Source organism: Rhinatrema bivittatum, chromosome 1, assembly GCF_901001135.1.
Source record: "Rhinatrema bivittatum chromosome 1, aRhiBiv1.1, whole genome shotgun sequence".
Taxonomy (NCBI): Eukaryota; Metazoa; Chordata; class Amphibia; order Gymnophiona; family Rhinatrematidae; genus Rhinatrema; species Rhinatrema bivittatum.
The window spans coordinates 832849992-832877184 of record NC_042615.1 but is presented as its reverse complement, the minus strand read 5'-3'; the positions used below and the strand labels follow the sequence as shown (position 1 = coordinate 832877184).

The 27193-nt window shown below is 47.0% G+C and overlaps 1 protein-coding gene across 5 annotated transcripts in view; it reads left to right on the top strand.

The window, feature by feature from the left end:
- The window catches only part of LOC115079566 (long-chain-fatty-acid--CoA ligase ACSBG2-like), a 157893-nt gene that overhangs the window by 53467 nt on the left and 77233 nt on the right, over positions 1–27193 (top strand). The window contains exon 1 of one of the 5 annotated variants that reach the window (XM_029583244.1): positions 10333–10607. The exons of 3 other annotated variants lie outside the window; for them this stretch is intronic. In XM_029583244.1, coding sequence (XP_029439104.1) covers positions 10517–10607 — 91 coding nt within the window. In that variant the 5' untranslated portion in view covers positions 10333–10516. Of the gene's footprint in view, positions 1–10332; positions 10608–10962; positions 11006–27193 lie in introns of those variants that run through there. One more of the 5 variants, XM_029583251.1, reaches the window with a different exon arrangement.

Sequence of the window (27193 nt, the reverse complement as noted above, 5' to 3'; positions counted from 1 at the left end):
CAGTCACATCTACTTGTTCAAGACCTCTATCATATCCCCCCCCTCAGCAGTCTCTTCTCCAAGCTGAACAGCCCTAACCTCTTCAGCCTTTCCTCATAGGGGAGCTGTTCCATCCCCTTTATCATTTTGGTTGCCCTTCTCTGTACCTTCTCCATCGCAATTATATCTTTTTTGAGATGCGGTGACCAGAATTGTACACAGTATTCAAGGTGTGGTCTCACCATGGAGCGATACAGAGGCATTATGACATTTTCCATTTTATTAACCATTCCCTTCCTAAATTCCCAACATTCTGTTTGCTTTTTTGACTGCTGCAGCACACTGCACTGACTATTTCAATGTGTTATCCACTATGATGCTTAGATCTTTCCTGGGTGGTAGCTCCTAATATGGAACCTAACATCGTGTAACTACAGCAAGGGTTATTTTTCCCTATATGCAACACCTTGCACTTATCCACATTAAATTTCATCTGCCATTTGGATGCCCAATCTTCGTCTTGCAAGGCCCTCCTGTAATGTATCACAATCCGCTTGTGATTTAACTACTCTGAATAATTTTGTATGCTCCGCAAATTTGATAACCTCACTTGTCTTATTCCTTTCAGATCATTTATATATATTGAAAAGCACTGGTCCAAGTTCGTATCCCTGAGGCACTCCACTGTTTACCCTTTTCCACTGAGAAAATTGACCATTTAATCCTACTCTGTTTCCTGTCTTTTAACCAGTTTGTAATCCACAAAAGGACATCACCTCCTATCCCGCAACAACCTCCGCAAAGTTCTACCTCTTGTTAAACTTCTATCTTCCTCTTCTTTTACTCCCAGTTAGAATCATCCCTGTTTTATTGTAACTTCTTCTTCTGAGCACTTGTTATAATTTGTTATAATTTATTATAAGTTGTAATGTATACATTCAAGTTATAGTTTTGTATTGCTCACCCCTTGTTTTATGTAAACCGACATGATACGAACTCCGTGAATGCTGGTATAGAAAAATCACAAATAAATAAAATAAATAAATAAATCCCATAACTTAGTTTTCTTAGAAGCCTCTCATGAGGGACTTTGTCAAATGCCTTCTGAAAATCCAAATACACTACATCTACTGGTTCACCTTTATCCACATGTCTATTAACCCCTTCAAAAAAAAAATGAAGCAGATTTGTGAGGCAAGACTTCCCTTGGGTAAATCCATGTTGACTGTGTTCCATTAAACTGTCTTTCTATATGCTCTACAATTTTGATCTTGAGAAGTTTCCACTATTTTTCCTGGCACTGAAGTCAGCCTCACTGATCTATAGTTACCCGGATTGCCCCTGGAGCCCTTTTTAAATATTGGGGTTACATTAGCCACCCTCCAGTCTTCAGGTACAATGGATGATTTTAATGATAGGTTACAAATTTTTACTAATAGGTCTGAAATTTCATTTTTGAGTTGGAACCCTGGGGTGTATACCATCCGGTCCAGGTGCTTTACTACTCTTCAGTTTGTCAATCAGGTCTTCCCCATCTTCTAGGTTCACCGTGATTTGGTTCAGTCCATCTGAATCATTACCCATGAAAACCTTCTCCAGTACGGGTACCTCCCCAACATCCTCTTCAGTAAACACCGAAGAAAAGAAATCATTTAATCTTTCCGCGATGGCCTTATCTTCTCTAAGTGCCCCTTTAACCCCTCGATCATCTAACGGTCCAACTGACTCCCTCACAGGCTTTCTGCTTCGGATATATTTAAAAATGTTTTTACTGTGAGTTTTTGCCTCTATGGCCAACTTCTTTTCAAATTCTCTCTTAGCCTGTCTTATCAATGTCTTACATTTAACTTGCCAATGTTTATGCTTTATCCTATTTTCTTTTGTTGGATTCTTCCAGTTTTTGAATGAAGATCTTTTGGGTAAACTTTTTTCACCTCCCCTTTTAACCACGCCAGTAATCTATTTACCACCTTTCTATCTTAATGTGTGGAATACATCTGGACTGTGCTTCTAGGATGGTATTTTTTTTTTTTAACAATGACCACACTTCTTGCACACTTTTTTTACCTTTGTAGCTGCTCCTTTCAGGTTTTTTCTATTTTTCTCATTTTATCAAAGTTTCCCTTTTGAAAGTTTAGCACGAGAGCTGTGGATTTGCTTACTGTCCCCCTTCCAGTCATTAATTCAAATTTGATCATATTATGATCACTATTGCCAAGCGGCCCCACCACCGTTACCTCTCTCACAAAGTCCTGTGCTCCACTGAGAATTAGATCTAAAAACGCTCCCTCTTGTCGGTTCCTGAACCAATTGCTCCATAAAACTGTCATTTATTCCATCCAGGGACTTTATATCTCTAGCATGTCCCGATGATACATTTACAGATTTCAATTACCCCAATATTGACTGGGTAAATCAGGGAAACCACACACATGATCAATAGCCTGTGTTTACTATCAAGCTAAAGAGATTGCTGCCTAAAAATGTTCTCAATGGATCAGTTAGACACAAAATCTACATCGGATGTAAGAATGTCGGTATATAAAAATAAATAAAATCATAATTTTACAAAAAATACTAAAAGCATTTTGATGAATAAAATTTCAATATTTTTGAAAGTGAATGATTAAGACCGGTTGGTTGCTGACACCTTCACTTAGGCTATTGATATGTGTGTGTGGTTTCCCTGATTATTTACAGTTTACTACATGGGTTACTGTATTGACTCTCTTTGGGGGGGAAAAAAAAGTAATTGAAATCTCCCATTATTACCATACTATCAATTTGGTTAGCTTCCCGCATTTCACTGTCAGTCTCACCCTCTTGGCCAGGTGGACGGTAGTATACCCCTATCACTATAGTCTTCCCTGACACAAGGGATTTCTACTCAAAGATTCAATTGTGCATTTAGTCTCATGCAGGATGTTTATCCTCTTGGACTCTATGCCATCCCAGACATGTATCATAGAGCTAACTTTGGAAGAAACAATTTAAAACTCTTGCCAGATCATGAGCTTCAAGCTTAATGTCTTTTCATGACTTAGGAAGCTGATACTTGTCCCTTTTTCAGGATGTCAATTCTTTCACTTAAAGCCTCTTCCAGAGCTATGGCCTTCCACACATCCTCAAAGCCCCTGTAGAATGGAACCCACTGGAACGAGATTGGAAATCCATTTGACCAGATGAGTACAGTGTTCAGGTCTCAAGGTGGTATCTTCCTGTAGTTGGCCCAAGTGATCCCACTCATGTCAGCAATGAGGAAAGCTGAGCCAAATCCTGATGGCCCTAGCATCTGGGGGATTGTCCACTGAGAAGTGAAGCACGGGATCTGATCGCACCCAGGCTCGTCTCGGAACCATATGAAAGAAAAGGCTAAGGGCCAAGGAAAGCAGTTAAACTAGAAGCCCCAAACTCCTTTGGTGCATGGCTTCGGCTGCGCATGCCTGCAGTATGTGCCACAGGATGCCGCCTCCTGACATCAGGGCAGCAAACCAACATCCCAGATGACAAGCCTGACATCCGTGCAGGAGATGTAACTTCTTCACATAGTGCCACACCTCCACCAGTTTCCTCCGCCCGGTCATTACAGTATACCTTGTACCGTGGTATCACAGCGTCCCATTGGTTCTCCTCCTCCTACCAGGTCTCTGAGATGCCAATTACATCTACTCTTCATCCAGTGCTATTCACGGACCCTCCCGTCTTACTTTCTAGCATTTGTATACAGACATTTCAAAGTATGTTTTTGGCTTGTACTAACCTGCTTATAAGTTGATAGGGGAAATTTAGAATCTTTCTTCACTTTACTTAAAGGCACCTGATCCCCATTGGCATTTATTGCAAACTCTCTCCTGGGATGCCCTATTTTCCATGTTCTTAGTATCCTTCAAAGATACCTCGCTCCAAACCATGCGCTGCTGAGTGAGTAAGACCGCACCTTGAGTACTGTGTACAATTCTGGTCGCCGTATCTCAAAAAAGATATAATTGTGATGAAGGTACAGAGAAGGGCAACCAAAATGATAAAGGGGATGGAACAGCTCCCCTATGAGGAAAGACTGAAGAGGTTAGGGCTGTTCAGCTTGGAGAAGAGACGGCTGAGGGGGGATATGATAGAGGTGTTGGAAAACATGAAGGGACTTGTACAAGTTAATGTCAATCAGTTATTTATTCTTAGATAATAGGACTAGGGGGCATTCCTTGAAGTTAGCAGGTAGCTCATTCATGACAAATTCTTTCACTCGGCGCATAGTTAAGCTCTGCAATTCATTGCCAGAGGTTGTGGTCACAGCAGTTAGTGGAGCTGCTTTTAAAAAAACAAAACTGTTTGGATACGTTCATAGAGGAAAAATCCATAAACTTCCATTTTTAATAAGCAATAGCAGCTTGAGCTTTATTTAATGTTCGGGTACTTGTGAGACGTCTCTCTCTCCTCCAGGGGACTCCCAGGATGTAGCTCCTCCTGGTAACGCCTGGCTAACCTCTCTCTCCAGCCCCTCTGAGCTGGGACCCTGCCCGTGGAAGGGTAAGATCTTCTCGTCTCCTCCAGGGAGATGCCTGCTCCTCCTCGATTCTGCTGCTTTCTTCCCCATCACGTGGGCGCACAACGCGATCACCTCGGGATTACGGCAGGGTCTGGCTGAGGCCGTGCCTAGCAAGGCCACTAATGCTTTAGCACCAAGGGGTGACCCTGCCAGTAAGTGGCAGAACTGGGGACCCTCTCGCACGTGTAACCCCCTCTTGACAAGGGGGGTCCTGAGACTGCTCGGCACGGACAGTGTCTGGTACGCGGTCTGTGAGGCCGTAGAGAGGATCGGAGTCCAGCGGAGGCAGATAGGAAAAAACCGTCCCAAGCCATTGGAGAGGAATGGACACCGGCGCTTTCCCTCGATGCTTCTAGCAGCTCCTGCACTAGAGGAAAGTGCAAGGATCTCTCCCAATTATCCCAAAAGGGGAGAACAGCCCGGGATGTCCTCTGCTCCCGCTCCCTGATCGGTGACCCAGCTTTTCCGCAGGAATTCCTCAAGCCCTTCAGGGTTTATACTAAGCAGCTAATGCTTTTATATTAATGTGTTTAACAAAACTGCTAATAGAATATGCTTACTCTTGCAAGGAAAAGCATTGCTCCATTCCTGCTTGAGCTAACTCCTCTTAACCGTTTGCAAAAAAAAAAAGCCTAAGGTCAGGGATTAGACCCAGTTCACATGGCGGGACCAATAGAAGAGGCCGAAGCTTGAGTTTCCTGAAGTCAGCGGGCACGTTTGTCAGTAATGCACCCAATGAACGCAGAGCGCGAGAGCTCGCTCCTACATCCAAACGCAGATCTGATAAATACGGGCCTTACCTGGCAGCAGCAGGTTAAATCTAACTCTGTACAGCAGGTAGAAAAAACAAGGGGCCGATGCGATCAATCGGCACGGAAAATGGGCGCTCGGCTTTGGGTGGCCGCTTTCCTAACACGTGCCCAGCACTTAACGCGGGCAGGCGGTTAAATATTCAAATAAGGGGGTCGCGCTGCCAGGGACCAGGTGTCCAGGGGAGGTCGGCCGTCAGCGGGTTAGGGAATCAGATGCTGAATCTTCCGTCTTCCTAACGTGTGCACAGCCGCGGGTTAATGAGCGTCCCTTTTCCTAACCTGACTGCCTGACTTTTTTTACTTCCTCCGATTTCATGGCGCCGCGATATTAAGTAGAAGGACGTCCAGAAAAGCGGTATCTTCTGCATTAACACCTGCTCTGGCTTTATGGCAGCAGGGACTGTGGACGTGCATCCAAGCATGGGTGAAACGGTGACTGGGCTGAGAGCACTGTGTATTGCATAAAAGGATTAATGCCCTCTCCTGTCTGTCCGTCCGTCCCCCCTTCTCTTAATAGAATGGCTGAATTTTTCTTTAAAGCTCCATGGCCCTGCTAACAATACCAACGATAAGATCAGCCAGACGGAGACAAGTTAGAGAGCGTGCAGTGTCGATAGCGGGAACCAAACTTTGCAACAATTTACCAACAGTTGAGATTAAGAGAGAAGAGAATTTAAGGCCAACCTTAAAACCTGGCTTTTCAGATACACAGAAAGTGGACCACAGCATTAAATGCATGCACAATGGTCTTAAAAGTGTGTGTTCGTGGAATTGTAGCAGCAGGCAGACGTGAATTGTTTAATGTTTAGTAAAGTCTAATACCTTTTTCGTTATTTTTATTGTTAGCTTCTTTGATTTTTAGTTATTTTAATAATACTCTGAGGATTGGTTTTACTTTATTTTTAATTTTTAAATTCTTATCTTTCAACAGCTAAACTATATTGTGCTTTTAAACCTTTAGCTGTGATCTCTTATTGAATGTATTTACTGCATTTCCTTATTTGTTTTTAAATTGTAAACTGCTGTGAAGACTATGGCCAATGTGGTGGTGTATGAAAAAAACAAACTATAAACTATAATAGAGCAGCTGGATTTTGTGCGGTCTACAGCCCTCAAAATACGACACTTAGGTAGTCCAATGAAGAATGCGTTCCCACACTATGGCCCTAAAATAGAACTTAAAATACCTCAACCTATAGAAACCAGGTCTTGAGAGTGGCTTTGACTTGAGTTGTGTAAGTCGGACAGAAGCCAGGTTCATCAGGATGCAGGTTTATGCTGTAAGGCTGGGACAGGACTGAGACGCACATGGACCCATCTTCCGCTCCCCCTTAGTGTCGCGTGATCCTCCTCCATCCGTGCTCTAACACCCCCCACGGTGAGAGTAAGTCTAAGGCGGCTGAATGTCTGCGTAGATGAAGATACAGTGGTTGTAGAGGACACACATCGATGCTTGAGGGCGTCCAGTCTTCATAGGAAGCCATTCTCTGAGCGTAGAATAAGATCTGCTGGCCTTTTTGGATGGCAGAGAGTCTTCCCCTTCCAGGACACCAGTGCCATGCTGGGGCACACCAAGGTCCAAGCCAGTATCTTCTGACAGTGACCAGTCTGGGTCACCAGTACCTGTCGGACATCAATAGATCTGTCATTCCTTCAGGAACTTGTCTGATCCAGTTTTCAACCCCACTGTTAGTTGCCGGAACACGTTCTCTGGCATCAGACTTCGCAGCTTGCTTGTATGATGAATAAATATTTCCACAATTAGTTTTTAAATCTGCCAGTTTCTGCTTTCATGGACTGCCCCCCTAGTCCACCCCATTCATGATTTCGGATCTCTCAATCACATCTCGTTCTGTCATGTTTTCTAAGCTAGAGACCCCTCGTCGGTTTATCCTTTCTCCATAAGAGGGTTACTCCATTCCCTCTATCATTTCTCACCCTTCTCTGTGCCTTTTCTGGCTTGGGGTAACAACCACAAATAACACTCACAATGCGGCTGCACCGTGGATCTATACAAAGGTATTTATGATATTCTCAGTCGTGTTCTCCGTAGCTCTTTTTAAATTCCTAGCACACAATTTGCCTTTGAGCACTGCCACACACTGCACTGAAGGTTTCACGGTATTATCTGGAAGGACTCCTGAGGTCTCTCTCCTGGGTGGTGACTCCTAGCACGGATCCCAGCATCGTGCGCCTACCGTCGGGATTATTTCTCCCTACGTGCATTACTTTGCACTTGCCCTTGTAAAGCCCAGCCTTTAATCTCCAGTCCTTCTGCAGTTCCTCACTACTCAAAACAATTTTGTGATCTACAAATGTGGCCACCTCACCTGGTTCCTTTCTCCAGACCATGCTAAATAGCCCAGGCCCCAGTACTGACCCTTGGGGCACTCTGCTGACACTTCTCTTGGAACACTGACCATTTAGTCCTACCCGCTGCTTCCCGTTCTTTATCCAGTCAGCAATCCATAATGGGACTCTGCTTCTATCTCATGACCTTCCAGTATCCCGAGAAGTCTCTCATGGTCAACTGGTTCAGCTTTTGTTTGCATGTTTATAGCTTAACATTCTAGTAAACTGGTAAAGCAAGACTTCCTCTGCAAAAACAACGTTGATGCTCTCCCCATCAAACTGTTATATAGTCGGTAATCTTATGGGTTTTCTTAATTTTTTAATTTTTTTGTTTCGATCATTTTGACCAGCACTGCCGTCCAGGCTCCCCAGTCAATAGTTTCCCAGATCACCCAGTATGCTTTTTAAATCCGGGTTTCATATTGGACACCTGTCCAATATTTTGGAAATCAGCACAAGAGGCCTGCAGTTCCATTTGAGTTCCTGTAGAATACCATCTGGTCCCAGTGAGCCACACTTGCCTCCCACCAGGTTCACTGGATGTGGCTACCACTATTCTGACCACCTCGAGTGACTCGACTCTCTTATACTGGTAAAAGGTGGACCCTTCTAGCAGTCCAAATTCCATTAATACCCTTGTCTCCCATCTCTAGAAAGTGTTTTCACACTGTTGTGCACCGTGTACCAAACAATTTTTCCTAAATCCATACACCGAGGTTCCTACTTCCTGTACTGGTTACTTTTCCGCAGGAGTTCGTAATTCTTTTTAAATTTCTCCTTTGCTATAGTTCCCAGGGGCAGCCATCTTCAGGGCTGTCCAATGTGAATGGGAGCTGGCAGGACCATGTTGGCTCATGTGCCCTGCTACTAGTGCCATGAGCCTGTGGGATCTCATTTCTGTCTGAGGCAGTAACCACCTGAGTTCTCCTGGCACAGGTAGGGCATCTTTTTTTTTCTTAATCCAATAATTGTCAGAGGCAGAAAACAGAGGGAATAGCACAAAAGCTTTCACAAATCCAGATACAGGCACAATACTATCCAGAAAATCTGTGCATGTGAGTTACCAAATGCTTAAATCCCAGGCAATGAGCTGCTTATAGAGATTTTAAGATCAGAGGCCCTGTGCTCAGCTTCCTAATCCCACTAGTCTTAAGAGCAGAGGTGCTGCCAACTAAAACCCAGAACTAGAGGGATTTGGGAGAAGCTCAGTAGCAAATGGGTAACATTACAGAGATTAAATTTCTCTGAACCCACAGCCTAACAGAGGGAGCTAGGACCCTGCAGGAGCTCTCTGCCCTCACCTTGCAGGTGAGTAGTGTGTGTGGCAGTGACAGGGAGGGAGCTAGGACCCTGCAGGAGCCCTTCTGCCCTCACCTTGCAGGTGTGGGTAGTGTGTGTGGCAGTGACAGGGAGGGAGCTAGGACCCTGCAGGAGTCCTTCTGCCCTCACCTTGCAGGTGTGGGTAGTGTGTGTGGCAGTGACAGGGAGGGAGCTAGGACCCTGCAGGAGTCCTTCTGCCCTCACCTTGCAGGTGTGGGTAGTGTGTGTGGCAGTGACAGGGAGGGAGCTAGGACCCTGCAGGAGTCCTTCTGCCCTCACCTTGCAGGTGTGGGTAGTGTGTGTGGCAGTGACAGGGAGGGAGCTAGGACCCTGCAGGAGCCCTTCTGCCCTCACCTTGCAGGTGTGGGTAGTGTGTGAGGCAGTGACAGGGAGGAGCTAGGACCCTGCAGGAGCCTTCTGCCCTCACCTTGCAGGTGTGGGTAGTGTGTGAGGCAGTGACAGGGAGGGAGCTAGGACCCTGCAGGAGCCCTCTGCCCTCACCTTGCAGGTGTGGGTAGTGTGTGAGGCAGTGACAGGGAGGGAGCTAGGACCCTGCAGGAGCCCTCTGCCCTCACCTTGCAGGTGGGTACTGTGTGGCAGTGACAGGGAGGGAGCTAGGACCCTGCAGGAGCCCTCTGCCCTCACCTTGCAGGTGGGTAGTGTGTGTGGCAGGGAGGGAGCTAGGACCCTGCAGGAGCCCTCTGCCCTCACCTTGCAGGTGGGTAGTGTGTGGCAGTGACAGGGAGGGAGCTAGGACCCTGCAGGAGCCCTTCTGCCCTCACCTTGCAGGTGGGTAGTGTGTGTGGCAGTGACAGGGAGGGAGCTAGGACCCTGCAGGAGCCCTTCTGCCCTCACCTTGCAGGTGGGTAGTGTGTGTGGCAGTGACAGGGAGGAAGCTAGGACCCTGCAGGAGTCCTTCTGCCCTCACCTTGCAGGTGGGTGGTGTGTGTGGCAGTGACAGGGAGGGAGCTAGGACCCTGCAGGAGCCCTCTGCCCTCACCTTGCAGGTGGGTAGTGTGTGTGGCAGTGACAGGGAGGGAGCTAGGACCCTGCAGGAGCCCTCTGCCCTCACCTTGCAGGTGGGTAGTGTGGGGCAGTGACAGGGAGGGAGCTAGGACCCTGCAGGAGCCCTCTGCCCTCACCTTGCAGGTGGGTAGTGTGTGGGGCAGTGACAGGGAGGGAGCTAGGACCCTGCAGGAGCCCTCTGCCCTCACCTTGCAGGTGCACAGATCAAGAGCTGTCCAGCTAAGTTTGGGAGCTGGCCAGCCAAATCTCCAGGGTTGGATTCTACCCCTTCTCCCCCCCATGGGAAAAGTCTTGTGTAACTCGTTAGCAAAAATGTAGCTGCCTAAGAAGGTGGGACTGGAGAGCTTCCAGGGCACCGTTTTGAACGTTTGTGTGTTCAGCGGAGAGATTCATCCTTGGTCAGATGACGGCAGCAGACGTGTGTGCGCACAAGTCCTGCTGAATATTCAGGTCTGTGCCTAACGTTCCTCCTCGGTGCCTGGTGATGGCTGCTAGGACCCTGCAGGAGCCCTCTGCCCGCACCCTGCAGGTAGGCAGCGGCTGGAGAAGGGAGGCTGCTGATGCTGCTGCTGTGGGTAAGTCCATTAGTAGCCCTGCCTGGGGGAGCTGGGAGTGGTGGGCACTGAGTGCATCTTCCACACAGCGTAAGGGGCAGGTTTGTCCAGTTAGCCCGGGAATGAAGAACTGTCTGTCTTCTCCTAACAGGGGGAGGAGGAGCAGAAGGTACTCCCCGGGTACTGTGTATTCTGAGGGACCCAATCAGTCTGGGTCACATGCATGCTGAGCTTGCAGGTCAGCGCTTAAGGTCACGCTGGGGGGGGCGCTGTCTGTGGTGAGGAGCAGGAGCGTCCCTGCTCTGATTGCAGGCTTTGCTTAACTGGGTGGTGAAGGAGCGGGTGCCGAGGAGTAAAGCATCAGGCTGCCGGTCAGGAGGGGGATGCTGGGATGCAGGTTCACCCTGCGACCTTGTCAGGTAACGGAACTGGCTTTGCTTCTTCTGTGCCAGTTCATGCACCCCAGGGGTGGCTGCGTGCCTCCTGGGGTGGAGAAGGGCATTAGAAAGCAGGTGGACGGGGGCCGTACACTCCCGGGATTCGAGTGCTTTCTCTTCATAACCACTCTCTCTCGTATGTGACCTTGGCTCTTTCGGCTGGATTTCAAGGGCTGTGAACTAACTTTCCCCTCCTTTTCTGGAAGGAGCTGGACTTTTTTCTCGCGTGGAGGTCCTGGAGATTGCTGAAGCCGCGGAGTAGGTGGCAGCACCTGTGAGGTCTTGCAGGATGTTTGCCCGTCAGGTGCTTGGCATGCTACTCGGATGAAAGGGCGATGGATGTGCACCACCACTGGTGTCCCTGCTGCCCTCACAGACAGCCTCGTGCCGCGCCTCGCGTCCTGCCAGGCTTCCTGTTTCAGCTTCGCTGGGCTGTGCATGGCTTGCAACGGAAACCCCTTGGCTTCATCTTGCTGGTGATGAGGAGTCACAGGGTCTCTCTGGAGGACACTGCATTAACTTGCAGAGACCAAACGTGCCCCTTACCCTGGAAGTGATCCCTGTGCTGGGAAACTGTGTGTAAAGCCCCCCTCTGGCCGTGACCTGCATTTCCAAATCGAGCTCATGGCGAGGGGGACCATAAGCTTCCCTGCCCAGTTTCCACCTTGAGGCAATAGTGACGCGACGAGGGGCATCAGACGCTTCTCAGCTCTGTGCTGCCTGGTGCACTTAGTTCATGGATACAGAATGCTTTTCACCTTTCACGTGCAACCAGCTCATAGAAATAGTTTCTAAATGCAGGCCTGCCCTCCCTCCTGGAGCACTGAGCATGCAAACATCAGCCTAACATAGTAAAGATGGCAGAAAATGACAAAATGGTCTAACCAGGCTGCCCAGCAAGACTCTTATAATAGTAACTGCTGCTCCGTGCAGGTTACCCCATGCCTTCTCTTAAGGGTAGTGACTGCTGCTCCGTGCAGGTTACCTCCATGCCTTCTGTTAAGGGTAGTAACTGCCGCTCCGTGCAGGTTACCTCCATGCCTTCTGTTAAGGGTAGTAACTGCCGCTCCGTGCAGGTTACCCCATGCCTTCTGTTAAGGGGAGTAACTGCCGCTCCGTGCAGGTTACACCATGCCTTCTGTTAAGGGGAGTAACTGCCGCTCCGTGCAGGTTACCCCCATGCCTTCTGTTAAGGGGAGTAACTGCCGTTCTGTGCAGGTTACCCCCATGCCTTCTGTTAAGGGTAGTAACTGCCGCTCCATGCAGGTTACCCCATGCCTTCTGTTAAGGGTAGTAACTGCCGCTCTGTGCAGGTTACCCCCATGCCTTCTGTTAAGGGTAGTAACTGCTGCTCTGTGCAGGTTACCCCCATGCCTTCTGTTAAGGGTAGTAACTGCCGCTCCGTGCAGGTTACCCCCATGCCTTCTGTTAAGGGTAGTAACTGCCACTTGGTGCAGATTATTTCCAACCTCTTGGTACTTTCTTCCCCGGTCCATGTAATGGCAGGGGTGCTCGCTCGTATCCTAGTTCCTGGATGCTAGAGCTTAGTATTTCTTACTCTGCCAGATTCTCAGCTTCTGATGGCAGTTCCTCTTCATGTAATCTGTCTGCCTCTGGCAGCTGCAGACTTTGCCGTAGTTTTTCATATTAAATTTGATTTTTAATTCTCCCCCGAAGCCCTGAAGTGGATGCAGCTGTTGCTGGCAGGCCGTGTCCCCGAGGTGGCTGCATGCCTGTTGGCGACAGGCTTTGGGGGCTGGCAGAGGGTTGCAGGAGCTCAGGTAGTAATAGCCTCTTGGCCCACTGCCTGCCTGCTCTGGGAATGTAAACATTTTAATTATATAGAATGCATATAAAGCAATTACTCTGAGAACTCGTCCTCTGAACATGGGGGTCCATGCATACATAAGCAGAGTGAGTGTTGTCCCCCCCCCCCCCCCCACTTAAAGCCAAAAACACCGTGCATGAGCAGGTGCTACAGTGTGCACAGCCTCGTCACGCCGGGGCCGTGGAGAACTGCTCCGTTGTAGCAGGGGGGGGTGGGGGGGCGTGAGCTCTGTAGCTGGGGGGACACGGGGGGGGGGGAGGGGTGCGAGCTCGGTCCCTGCATTCAGTGTGTGGGGAGGGGTTGCAGCCCCCATTTGCCCCCTCCAGTATTCAGTCTTTCCAGATCATTTATAAATATATTGAAAAGTAAGGGTCCCAATACAGATCCCTGAGGCACTCCACTGTCCACTCCCTTCCACTGAGAAAATTGCCCATTTAATCCTACTCTCTGTTTCCTGTCTTTTAGCCAGTTTGTAATCCACGAAAGGACATCACCACCTATCCCATGACTTTTTACTTTTCCTAGAAGCCTCTCATGAGGAACTTTGTCAAATGCCTTCTGAAAATCCAAGTATACTATATCTACCGGTTCACCTTTATCCACATGTTTATTAACTCCTTCAAAAAAGTGAAGCAGATTGTGAGGCAAGACTTGCCCTGGGTAAAGCCATGCTGACTTTGTTCCATTAAACCATGTCTTTCTATGTGTTCTGTGATTTTGATGTTTAGAACACTTTCCACTATTTTTCCTGGCACTGAAGTCAGGCTAACCGGTCTGTAGCTTCCCGGATCGCCCCTGGAGCCCTTTTTAAATATTGGGGTTACATTTGCTATCCTCCAGTCTTCAGGTACAATGGATGATTTTAATGATAAGTTACAAACTTTACTAATAGGTCTGAAATTTCATTTTTTCGTTCCTTCAGAACTCTGGGGTGTATACCATCCGGTCCAGGTGATTTACTACTCTTGTTTTGTCAATCAGGTCTACCACACGTCAGGGGCTTCCGGTGCCATTGGTCAGCCCCTGTCACATGGTAGGAGCACAAGATGTGTGACAGTATAGTTAGGTCTAAAGGCATAAAGAGGGAAGAGAAAGTGAAGGACCCCAGTGTTTGCCTGCAGGTCATAGCCTCCCAGGGGGTGGTGAGGTCCTGAGGGTACCATCCCTCCCTGGCTTCAGAGGCAGCTGAGGTACGGGGCAGACAACCCCGATTGCCAGCTTGTGGAGATCACTGGGGGTGAAACCGGGGAGCCCGGCTCACTCCCCCCAGTTTGATCCAGGACCTGGAGGCTTGTCAGGTATTTAAAAAAAAAAAAAAAAAGACAATTAAATTTTCTCTAAATATATTTTTCTTCGGGGCTCCCTTCTCTCCAGTGCTGTTGGGGGCTCTTCGGGCTCAGTTTCGCCATGTTCGTTTGATTTCAGGCACTTTGTTTTTGTAGCATCGGGCTGCGAGTAGGGCCTGCGGCGCCGCCGCAATTGTCGTGCGATGGGATCTGCGCCAATTGTCTTCCGGGTCTTGGAGAGGGAGCCTCCACGACCTGGGGCAGGGTCATACTTGGGGTCCAAATTGTGACGGGCGCCTTTGGGGAGCTGCAGCCCCCGGCCTCCAGTCCGTTCCAGCGAAGCACGGGAACGGGTGCCATTTTAGGTGCACTTGGGTCACTGCTTCTGGGAATGGGCGCTATCTTGCCTCCGATAGCACTATAGCTGCTCCTGCAGCACAATCAGCGCCAACAGAGAAGGACCCTCCCCCACGATTGTCACTGCAGCGAAGGGTCCCTGAGGGGGGACAAAGCTGCATGGCCTGGCTTGCACACTGATACGGACCCCAATACTGGGGGTGAGGGTGTGTCCTCGGATTCTTCTTTCTCCTGACTTTTGTTTTATTGATGCATAAGGCCATCAAGGCCAGGAAGGTAGGAAAGATGCAGCACAGTCATGTTTCTCTGCCGGAGTCCCAGAAGCGAGCCAGGCCCGACCAGGAACCAGGTCCCTTGGGACAGCGTCCTTTCTGCGCACAGGCACCGGGGGAGGATACGGATACCTCTTCCAGTACAGACTACCAGGATTTGCCCATCCCACCACCGTGGGGGGTGGAAGGGGGATGCTGAGCTTTTACAGAAAGGTTTGCGGGCATCCCATAGAGTGGATGGCAACGACCCGAAGATGGTCCAGCTGTTTCGCAGGGATGAACTGGGTTCGCTCATCCCTGCTATCCTTGGAGAATTAGGGATCCAGCTGCCCCAGGAAGAGTCTCAGGGGCTACGAATCCTGTGGTGCTAGGACTCCGGGGTCTGCCCTCTGCCTTCCCTTTCCATTTTTCAGCATCGGATTTGCTATTCAAGGAATGGGGTACTCCAGATTTGGGCCTTAAATTGGCAAAGGCAATGGATAAGCTCTATCCTCTGCCAGAGGATGCCTTGGAGCTACTACAAGTTCCTAAAGTGGATGTTGAGGTGGCGGTCACAAAGAAAACCATACCGGTTACCGGGGGGACGGCCCTTAAGGATTTGCAGGATCGCAAGCTGGAAGTTCAACTCAAGAAGATCTTTGAAGTTTCCACACTTGGCATTAGAGCAGCTATTTGTAGTAATTTTTCCTTACATGCAGGTCTTCATTGGGTCCAACAACTTCTTGCCAACAACTCGCTTTCACAAGAGGAAGCCATCCAAGCGGGAAGCTTTGAGGCGGTGATCGCCTACAGCACGGATGCCTCTTATGACGTGCTCCACACGTCAGCCAGGTCCATGGTGTCAGCATGCAGTTTGTTGTGGCTTCGTAACTGGGCCACAGGTGTCCTCAAAGTCTAAGCTGGTATCTTTACCTTTTAAGGGCAAGCTGCTGTTTGGCAAGTAACTGGAAGATCTGATCCAGTCTTTAGGCAAGAATAAGGTGCATCGCTTGCCAGAAGATAGACCGAAGTCAAGAGGGTCTTGCTTCTAGATTTCGTGGACGTCAGAGACCTCGAACCTCCCGGGGGTCCGTTTCGCCACAATGCCAGCAGGCAGCAAACATATTCAGTCCTTTCGCGGGTGCCGCTTCAGTAGACCTGGCAGCAAGCCCTCACAATGATGTGCAGCTGGTCCATTCCTCTGTTCCAGTAGTGGGAGGTCGTCTGTCCCTATTTTACAAGGAATGGGCCAATATCACGTCTGTGACTGTGTTGGAAGCTTGTCTCTTGATTGCATAGGCAGAACAGAACTTGGCCTGCATAGCAGCTTCTCACATTGCCGGGGGTGGAGAATGTTCAGGCGGACTTCCTCAGTCGCCATCTTCTCGACCCCAGGGAATGGGAATTGGCGGACGATGTCGTTCAGTTAATTTGTGCCCAGTGGGGCACTCCAGGGATGGATCTCATGGTGACATTCAAGAATGCCAAGGCACCTCACTTGCTCGTTGCAGGGACACGGGGGCAGAGGGTGTGGATGCCCTGGTTCTTCCCTGGCCGACAGATGTTCTGCTTTGTGTTTCCACCTTGGCTTCTCATCAGCACGGTGATTCGCCAAATAGTTACATCCGGAGGTGGTTTGAATAGCTCCCGAGTGGCCAAGGCATCCCTGGTTTGCAGATCTGGTGAATCTGGCGGTAGCATCTGTTCTTCCCGGACAGGCTGAATCTGCTTCATCAGGGTCCCGTCTGTCTCGACCAGGTCAAGCGCTTCTGTCTAGCGGCATGGCTTTTGAGAGGAAGCAGCTGAAGTCCCAGGGGTACTCAGATGCTGTAGTGTCTATGCTGTTACGTTCCCGTAAAGTCTCTACTTCCCTATCTTATGTAAGGGTCTGGAAGACTTTTGAGGCCTGGTGTCTCGACAGGGCTATTCCTACCTGAGCGACCGTTCCAGAAATTTTGAACTTTCTTCAGGCTGGTTTAGCGAAGGGATTATCGTTTAGTTACTTGCACGTACAGATGGCGCTCTGTTCTTACGCAGTAACGTCCAGGGAGCATCCTTGGCAAATCACCTTGATGTCACTCGTTTTGTTCAGGGGTGAAGTATTTGCGTCCTCCAATGCGACAGCCCTGTCCCTCTTGGAATTTGAATCTGGTTCTTAAGGCATTGTCAGGCACCTTTTGAACCATTGAGTAGGGCAACCTTGAAGGACCTTACTTTGAAGGTGGTGTTCTTGGTGGCTATTACATCAGCACGGCTGTCGGAGCTTCAGGCTCTCTTGTGTTTTTTTTGCGAATCTGACTTTGGGGTTTCTCTGCTTATGGTTCCCTCATTTCTACCTAAGGTGGTGTCTTCCTTCCATTTAAATCAGTCTGTCGAGCTACCGTCATTTTCGGATTTGGATAGGTCTGACACCTTCTCTAAGAATCTCCGGAAGCTCAATGTTCGTAGAGCTTTACTGCATTACCTGGAGGTAACCAATACATTTCGAGTATCGGATCACCTTTTTGTGCTATGGAGTGGTCCCCGACGGGGCAATATGGCTTCCAAGACTACCATCGCTCAGTGGCTAAAGGAGACAATCAATTCTGCCTATTTGGACGGCAGACTTCACTTTCAACGCATAGCTCTCTGCTTCAACGGCAGGGGCAATGTAGAAAAGAGGATCTATATATAGACAACAACCAACAAGGACTGAATTACATAGTCGAGTAAACAAAAGCATGGGTGTAGCTTGCTTATTGAGGCGGTTAGTACCCCTAACTAAGCTACATATTCAATTAGATGCAGTTCCAACACTGCTCTCTACATTAATGGTGGGGTGGAAGGGAAATAGAACTAAAAGGTACTAAGAGCCAAGCGTAACAAGTAAGAGGAAAAAAAAAGTGCATAGCTTGCTGGGCAGACTGGATGGGCTGTTTGGTCGTCTTCTGCCGTCATTTCTATGTTTCTAGATCTTCACCCGAAGGTCTACGGGCTCATTCCACTTGTTCTCAGGCCACATCCTGGGCGGAATGTCAACAGATTTCCCTGGAGGAGACTTGCAGGGTGGCTACATGGAAGTCTTTGCATACTTTCGCCAGACATTATTGCTTGGATGTTCGGACGCCAGCTTCCAGAGAATTTGGAGAGGGAGTACTTAGAGCGGGCCTCTCTGGATCCCATCCCAATTAAGGTAAGCTCTGGTACATCCCAGGAGTCTGGACTGATTCGGGTATGTACAGGGAAAGGAAAACTGGTTCTTACCGGAAGATTTTCGTTCCTGCAGTACCACGGATCAGTCCAGAGTCCCACCCATTTTTTCCTTGAAAGGGAATGGAGAGTCCGCTCTGTTTACTGATATTTCTCGACAGATTGATTCAACATTGTTCTTTTTACACGGCACAGGTTCTGTATCCATTTGGGGGTTGTTGTGCCAGTTTGCAATTGTTAGGTTACTGTATATAGTTTGGGTTTTTATGATCCATTCTGCTTTGACATTAAGTAATGCTGCCAGACTGTAAGTGGCACCAGCCTATATGAGGCAGAGTTTTTGTTTGGTAAACCTGTCTCTGTGCTGGGGGGGCCCAAACCCAGGAGTCTGGACTGATCCGTGGTACTACAGGAACAAAAACTCAGGTAAGAACCAATTTTCCTTTAAGCATTTAGAACATTTGTGAAGAAAACATCGTACTACTGTGGCCAAAAACTCCTATTTCTGTTTGAAAAAGTACGAGAGAAATTGACATCGCTAAAAAAATAAAACCCTTCTACTCACTAAACAGTTGCCAATGGTAATCGATTTGATCTTTTTAATATTGTGAGGTCTGTAATAGCCATCCCACATACTCGTCATTCTGTTATTGATGCCTTCTGCAATCTTATAACCATTTTCAAGATAAAATCTCAAATTATCAGCAGTCTCCCCCCAACCTCCACATCAGTTACATCTCCCCCTCCCAGCTTGCACCTGGTCACATTTTTCACTTGTAGATGTTCCATTTCACGCATACTACAGAAAACCAAAATGGCTTCATCCCCTTTTAATCCTTGTTCTGGTCATCTACTAAGAGCTTTAGGTGACCTCACAAGCCCATTCTTATGTCAACTTGTAAATCGAACTCTGGTTTCCGGTATCTTCCCGGGTTTGCTTAGGAGAACCTCTATCCACCCTATCCCGAAGGGAAAAAGCATTACAAATGTTGCCAACCTCCACCCCATTGCATCTCACTTCTCTGGCAAAAATTCTTGAATCAGTAGCTTTGCATCAACTTATCTATCAGAAAACATGCTCCTTCACCCACATCAACATGGATTTCGCAAAGTCCATAGCACTGAGACATTACTTTCCTCTGTACACCTTTAGTACAAGGTTTTGATGCTAACACATACTATATCCTAGTGCTTGTAGACAACTCCAGCTGCCTTTGACACTCGACCATCAAATCCTCCTCCATCAGTTGCAGTCCATTGGCTTGATAGACAGTTTTTAAAACTGGTTTCATACATACCTTTCAAACCGTCCACATCAGATCAATATTGGTCCCTATTCATCTAAATGTATTCTCCAGTCTGGTGTTCAAGGTTCATCACTTTGTTATTCAATTTAACATTTCTCATAACACTATGCCACATCCTTAAGTCTTAGTACTCAATTTAAAATCTATGCTGACATTTTTTTGTACCTTATTCTATATCATGGTCCACTACTCTTTCTACTGTATGCCTATATATTAAAATTAACATTTATTTATTTATTTAAGGTTTTTTTATACCGGCATTCATGAACTCGTTCACATCATGTCGGTTTACAGAAAACAGGGGTGCGAAGAATACAACCAAAAAACATAATAAAACGTGATGAAAAGAAGCAGTTACAATTAACAAGGGCTAATGAACTGGGATTGTAAGAAATAAAGAGAGATAGAGAGGGTTAATTATATACAAATGTACAATGTAAATATGGAGTCCAATATATACAGCTTCTGAGCAGAGAAATTATTGGTGGTGCATGTTAGGTGGAGTTCGGGAAGGCTTGCCTGAAAAGCCATGTCTTTAGCCTTTTCCTAAAGGTTAGGAGGCATGGTTCGTTTCTGAGATCTGGAGGGATGGAGTTCCATAACGGTGGTCCTGCTGTGGAAAGGGCTCGGTCTCTTAAGGTGCTGTGCTTAGTGGTTTTCGTGGGTGGAACAATGAGGCATCCTCTGTAGGCTTCCCTGGTTGGTCTTGTGGATTTGTGTAAACAGGGCGGAATTTGTAGGTCGATTATGGTATGTTGGTGAATGATTTTGTATATCAAGGTGATGGATTTATAAATGACTCTGAAATGGATTGGTAACCAGTGGAGGTCTTGTAGAACTGGGGAGATGTGGTCTCTTCTCCTAGTGTTAGTCAGTAGACGGGCTGCTGCGTTTTGAACCATTTGGAGTGGTTTTGTGTATGAGGAGGGGAGGCCAAGTAGAATAGAGCTGCAGTAGTCCAGTTTAGAGAAAATGAGGGCTTGGAGGATGGTTCTGAAGTCTTTGGCATGGAATAGTGGTCTTATCCTTTTTAAGACTTGCAGTTTAAAGAAGCAGTCTTTGGTGGTTTTATTGATGTGGGCTTTGAAGTTCAGTTTATTGTCGATTAGCACACCTAGATCTCTCACATGAGTGGTTTGTAGGTTGGTTGGGAGACAGGCTGTGAGATTGTTGTCAGGAGTTATGAGTAAAACTTCAGTTTTGGCAGAGTTTAGTACCAGGTTTAGGCTGTTGAGGAGGCTTTTGATTTCTTGGTGACAGGATTCCCAGTATTCGAGGGTTTTTGAGTATGTTTCTTTGATGGGTATCAGGATCTGAATGTCGTCTGCATAGAGAAAGTGTATTAAATTGAGGTTGGTAAGAAGTCTGCAGAGTGGTAGAAGGTAAATATTAAAGAGTGTGGGGGATAAAGAGGAACCTTGTGGGACTCCGATGGTCGAGTCTTGGCGTGATGATTCTTTATTATGGATTTTTACCTTGTAGCCTCTGTTGGTTAGAAACGATTTGAACCAGGAGAGCGCTAAACCAGAGATACCTATCGCAGCTAGCTGGTTGATGAGGATAGCGTGATTTACGGTATCGAAAGCTGCTGAAAGGTCCAGAAGGATCAATAGAAAGGATTGTCCTTTGTACCTAAGATGAGGAGGTCTGTAAGGGAGGTAAGTAGGGATTCAGTGCCCCGATTTTTGCGGAATCCATGTTGTGAGGCGGATAGAATTTTGTTGTCTTCAATGAAGTCCGATAGTTGGGTGTTCACAAGCCTTTCCATAATCTTAGCTATGATAGGAAGATTAGCTATTGGACGGTAGTTGTTGGGGTCTTTTAGGTCCAGGTTGGGTTTTTTTAAAAGTGGTTTGAGTGAGGCTTGTTTGAGGTCTTCTGGGAAGGAACCTTGGGAAAGCGAGCAAGGTTATCCCATAATCACCTCAAATTAAATACATCAAAAACAGAAATTCTTCACCTCAACCATACCACATTCTGCTTGTAGTCCCATCTCATCTACTTCTAGATGACTTCCGTATTCCAATTGTATCCAAAAACCAAAGCCTTGCTGTAATCTTAGAATCAAGCTTCTGTCTTACCATCTCTACCACTGTCAAACTCCTCCTTTTTCAAGCTTAACTTATTAAAATGCCTTCACCCTCTATTTGCTAACTAATTTCGCACTGTTCTACAATCTTTTGCACAATATAGATTACTGTAATGCCCTCTAGCTTAGTCTACACGATAATGTACTTCGCCCTTTATTAATACAAAACACAGCTGCTCACATTCTAACTGGTTCATCAAGAAAAGAACACACAACCCTGATTTTACAATCTCTACATTGGCTCCCAGTTCACTACAGAATACAATATGTGAAGTTTTAACCATTACACAACTTGATTTACAAAGACTCCCTACTTGGCTGTATAGGTCCCTGGTGAGGTCTCACCAGGGACCTATACAGGGGCAATATCACCTCCCTCTTTCTGCTGACCGTTCCTCTCCCTGTGCAGCCAGCAGCTTTCTGGCTCTTGCTGTCACCTTGATGCCCTATGATTGTCCCCCAGATCTTGCTCTTCTTTCATGCATAACTTCACCCATAGACTGAATGGTGGCAGTTTTGTCAGCATTTTCAGCTGCTGGTTTTAACTTGTACAGGTTCCTACACACAAAGTAGGACACATTCTTGATGATTTTTTCTGAATCCTTTTTAGTTTATAATAGCATCAGATTTCCAAATACTTCTAGATTCCTTGGTCAGACCACTTCCTTATTTGAACTGGTCTTGTTGCACAGGGATTTAGCCCAAAGTAATGCATTCAGAACTAATTAGAGGTGCCATTAATTAGTTCAGCCTTTGCACAATGGATGTCACGAGAAGGGTCCAGTGATATTTAGGTATAGTGACTGCCTAAGGTGCCAAATACCCAGGCCGATGAGTAGCCTGCTCCAGGCCACTTCAGAGGGACTCTGAGAAGACCACGTTCTGATCTCCAGGGTCTGGGGCACCAAACTCTTAAATTTGACACTTGATAGTGTCGTTGAGCATCTTGATACACAGCTGTGTGAAACACTGGAGGAAGCGGCCCCATTAAAGGCTGCGGTTAGTACCCTGGTATGTGCAGAAAGTGGTGCTACTCAAGCATGTGAAAGGCAGAGCAGCTTATGGTGCATAGGGATGTGAATCGTTTTCCATATCGTCTTAACGATAGAAATCGTGTGGCAGGGCAAGAAAATCGTCTTAGGCACGATTTTTTAGTTAAAAAATCGTTAAAAATCGTTTTGTCCGATTAGTGCGCACTAACGGGAGTTAGTGCGCACTAACGGGAGTTAGTGCGCACTAACTGAAAATGATACAATTTGACACTTTTCAGGTCAGTTAAGGTCAGTTTAGGAATGAATATGTATTCCTATTGGCTGCCCTCTTATTTATTCATGTTACCAAGTTTCCTACTGACAGTATATGGGGGATGGGAAATGGAAACAGTTGGTAGCTTGACAAAACAAGTAATGTGATCAGTCAATGTGACTAGAACTTGTGCCCTAACCCTGATACCAGGGGTATTGTGATCTTCCTGCACACAGTGCCCTATCCCTATTAATACCAGGAGTGTTGTGATCTTCCTGCACACAGTGCCCTATCCCTAATACCAGGGGTGTTGTGATCTTCCTGCACACAGTGCCCTATTCCTGATACCGGGGGTGTTGTGATCTTCCTGCACACAGTGCCCTATTCCTGATACCGGGGGTGTTGTGATCTTCTTGCACACATCCCGATATCAGGGATAGGGCACTGCATGCAGGAAGATCACAACACTCCTGGTATTAATAGGGATAGGGCACTGCATGCAGGAAGATCACAACACTCCTGGTATTAATAGGGATAGGGCACTGCATGCAGGAAGATCACAACACCCCTGGTATCAGGGATAGGGCACTGTGTGCAGGAAGATCACAATACCCCGGAGGAGTGAGGGTCAGGCAGCTCCCCCCTGTCTGTGAAGCCAGCCTCTCACTAGTAATGCAGGGAGGGAGCTGTCTCAGACTTCACCATCCACCCCCCCCCCCTCACCCACACACCATTCACTAGCTGGGACATGGGGGAAGTCAGGAGTGAGGGACAGGCAGCTCCCCCCTGTCTGTGAAGCCAGCCTCTCACTAGTAATGCAGGGAGGGAGCTGTCTCAGACTTCACCATCCTCCCCCCCCCCCCCCCACCCACACACCATTCACTAGCTGGGACATGGGGGAAGTCAGGAGTGAGGGTCAGGCAGCTTCCCCCTGTCTGTGAAGCCAGCCTCTCACTAGTAATGCAGGGAGGGAGCTGTCTCAGACTTCACCATCCTCCCCCCCCCCCCCTTACCCACACACCATTCACTAGCTGGGACATGGGGGAAGTCAGGAGTGAGGGTCAGGCAGCTCCCCCCTGTCTGCGAAGCCAGCCTCTCACTAGTAATGCAGGGAGGGAGCTGTCTCAGACTTCACCATCCTCCCCCCCCCCCCTCACCCACACACCATTCACTAGCTGGGACATGGGGGAAGTCAGGAGTGAGGGTCAGGCAGCTCCCCCCTGTCTGTGAAGCCAGCCTCTCACTAGTAATGCAGGGAGGGAGCTGTCTCAGACTTCACCATCCTCCCCCCCCCCTCACCCACACACCATTCACTAGCTGGGACATGGGGGAAGTCAGGAGTGAGGGTCAGGCAGCTCCCCCCTGTCTGTGAAGCCAGCCTCTCACTAGTAATGCAGGGAGGGAGCTGTCTCAGACTGGTATCAGGGTTAGGGCACTGTGTGCAGGAAGATCACAACACTCCTGGTATTAATAGGGATAGGGCACTGTAAGAGATGACTGTAGTAGATTGAATAAAGATCTGATGTTTCTGCTCTCCTCACACCAAACAAAAACAACACACAAGCAGAGAAGCCCTTCTTACAAAGCTGAGCTAGTGAGTTAAGTAGGAGGAAAAGTAAACATACTGGTGCCAGTGTGGCTACTTAAAAAATACACTTACCAACAATCAATTACATATATTTGAACTGTGTACAGTTCCAGCCAGGACCACCTTTCTAAAATGCACAGTGATTGGCAAATTCAACATGCACTAGCATTTCAGGTGCCTGCTAACAAAAATAATAAACAAACAAGTTCTAGTCACGTGAGTGCTGATCATTACATTACTTTTTTTGTCAAGCTTCCAACTGTTTCCATTTCACATCCCCCCAACCATATTGGTAACATCAATAGATAAGAGCACAGCCAGCCAATAGGAATACATACATACATATTCATTCCTAAGTGACCTTTACTGACCTGGGAAGTGTGAACACTTTGTTTCATTTTCTGTTGGTGTTCGTTAGTTTCCAGTTCCATTTCCCATCCCCCCAACCATCACCTCAGTGGTAACCTTGGTAATATCAATAGATAAGAGGGCAGCCAGCCAATAGGAACACATATTCATTCCTAACTGACCTTCAGTGACCTGGAAAGTGTTTATTTGTATCATTTTCAGTTAGTGCGCACTAACGGGGAGTTAGTGCGCACTAACGGGGAGTTAGTGCGCACTAACACGATTTAACGATTTTTAACGATAAATCGTTAGAATTTCTATTGTATCGTGTTCTATAACGATTTAAGACGATATAAACATTATCGGACGATAATTTTAATCGTTGAAAAACGATTCACATCCCTAATGGTGCAACAATCCAAAGCAACATTTAAGGCTGCCTTAAATATAGCGTAAGGTTGCATTTGCTGCGGCCAGGAAGCTTATGTAATTCAGTAAATAGGCCCCTCAAATTTCAAATGCTGAAAACAATCATAGCAAGTCCTTGATTGTGAATTTACTAATTGTTGAAGCTAGAGTTCGGACTACAGCCAGTGTCTCATTTAGGTCTGTCCATGCATGAACTGAAGCATATAATAAAGAACAGTATTAAATAAACACTCAATCTTACACACAGCTAGCCGGGGTGTGAATCACAAGTCTATCACCTGCTCTATTCGATCCACCCCCCTCTTCTCTAAAGTGTCATGTGTGTTTTTCTCTAAAGGTATATCCACGTCAAGAGAGATCTGTGAGAAATGCTCAGCTGACATTTTGTTCTGGCTTTGCTTCAGGGGGATAAGTTAACTTTTTCTTATCTGCCTTGCTCTATCTGTTATGCATGAATTAGCCCAGCAGGTAGTGTGGTAACTGTCTAAGATCGTCACCACTGTCATTTGCTCTAAACGACTCCTTTGAGCTATTAGCCAAAAAAGGGAAGGCTTCCAAAGCAGCTTTATTTCATTCTTTTCTATAGCGATGTTCATGACGCACGTCATATCACATCGGTTCACATCAAACATGGGAGTTTAACTTTAACAATAATCATAGCTAGAGAGCTACTGATAGTTAAGGGAAGTGGTAAGTAGTAAGTTACAAAGAACGAGGGTTACAGGAACTTGGAGGTTGGAAGGAGAGAGGAACAGTTGAGTTACAGTAAATATATGGAACAACAATAATGGTAAATATATGGAATAACGGTAAGAACAGTTAAATGATATAACAATATATATAAAACAGTACAAAATATACAATATAGAATGTAACGTTACAGATTATATGGTTATGATAGGCTTGTTTGAACAGCCATGTCTAGTTTTTTTAAAGGTCAGAGGGCAGTGTTGCTGGTGTAGGTCAGGAGGCAGGGTGTTCCATAGGGATGGCCCAAGCTGCGGAGAAGGCACGTCCCCTAGTGGAGGTGTGAAGAATGGATTTGGAGGGGGGAACGTGTAGGGTTCTTTTATAAGCAGTTCCAACTGCTCTTTTTGAAGTGTGGAGTCGTAGCGGGAGTTTCAGCTCGAGCGAGTGCTGATTGTGGATGGTTTTGTGAATGAAAGTGAGAGACTTATGAAGGATTCTAAAGCTGATAAGATTCCTGAGGATGGGTGTGATGTGGTCTCCTCGGTTGGAATTGGTTAGGATTCTGGCGGCATTCTGGAGCATCTGCAAGGATTTTATGGTAGTTGGGAGTCCTAGAAGGAGGGAGTTGCAGGAGTCTATTTTAGAGAAAAGGGTAGCTTGGAGGACACTCCGGAAGTCATAGAAGTGGAGAACATAAGAACATAAGAAATTGCCATGCTGGGTCAGACCAAGGGTCCATCAAGCCCAGCATCCTGTTTCCAACAGAGGCCAAAGCAGGCCACAAGAACCTGGCAATTACCCAAACACTAAGAAGATCCCATGCTACTGATGCAATTAATAGCAGTGGCTATTCCCTAAGTATAATTGATTAATAGCCATTAATGGACTTCTCCTCCAAGAACTTATCCAAACCTTTTTTGAACCCAGCTACACTAACTGCACTAACCACATCATCTGGCAACAAATTCCAGAGCTTTATTGTGCGTTGAGTGAAAGAATTTTCTCCGATTAGTTTTAAATGTGCTACTTGCTAACTTCATGGAATGCCCCCTAGTCCTTCTATTATTCGAAAGTGTAAACAGTCACATCTACTCGTTCAAGACCTCTCATGATCTTAAAGACCTCTATCATATCCCCCCTCAGCCGTCTCTTCAAGTTGAACAGCCCTAACCTCTTCAGCCTTTCCTCATAGGGGAGCTTTTCCATCCCCTTTATCATTTTGGTTGCCCTTCTCTGTACCTTCTCCATCGCAACTATATCTTTTTTGAGATGCGGCGACCAGAATTGTACACAGTATTCAAGGTGCGGTCTCACCATGGAGCGATACAGAGGCATTATGACATTTTCCGTTTTTATTAATCATTCCCTTCCTAATAATTCATAACATTCTGTTTGTTTTTTTGACTGCTGCAGCAGTCTTTTGCTGTGTTAACACATTTTTTTAAGTTTAGTCTGTTATCTAGTACTACGCGGAGATCTTTCTTGGGCAGCTGTGGCGGATGAGGAGTCAGGGAGGGAAAGGTTATTGTGGTCCAAGGAAGAAATAAGTTCAATATTGGCCGT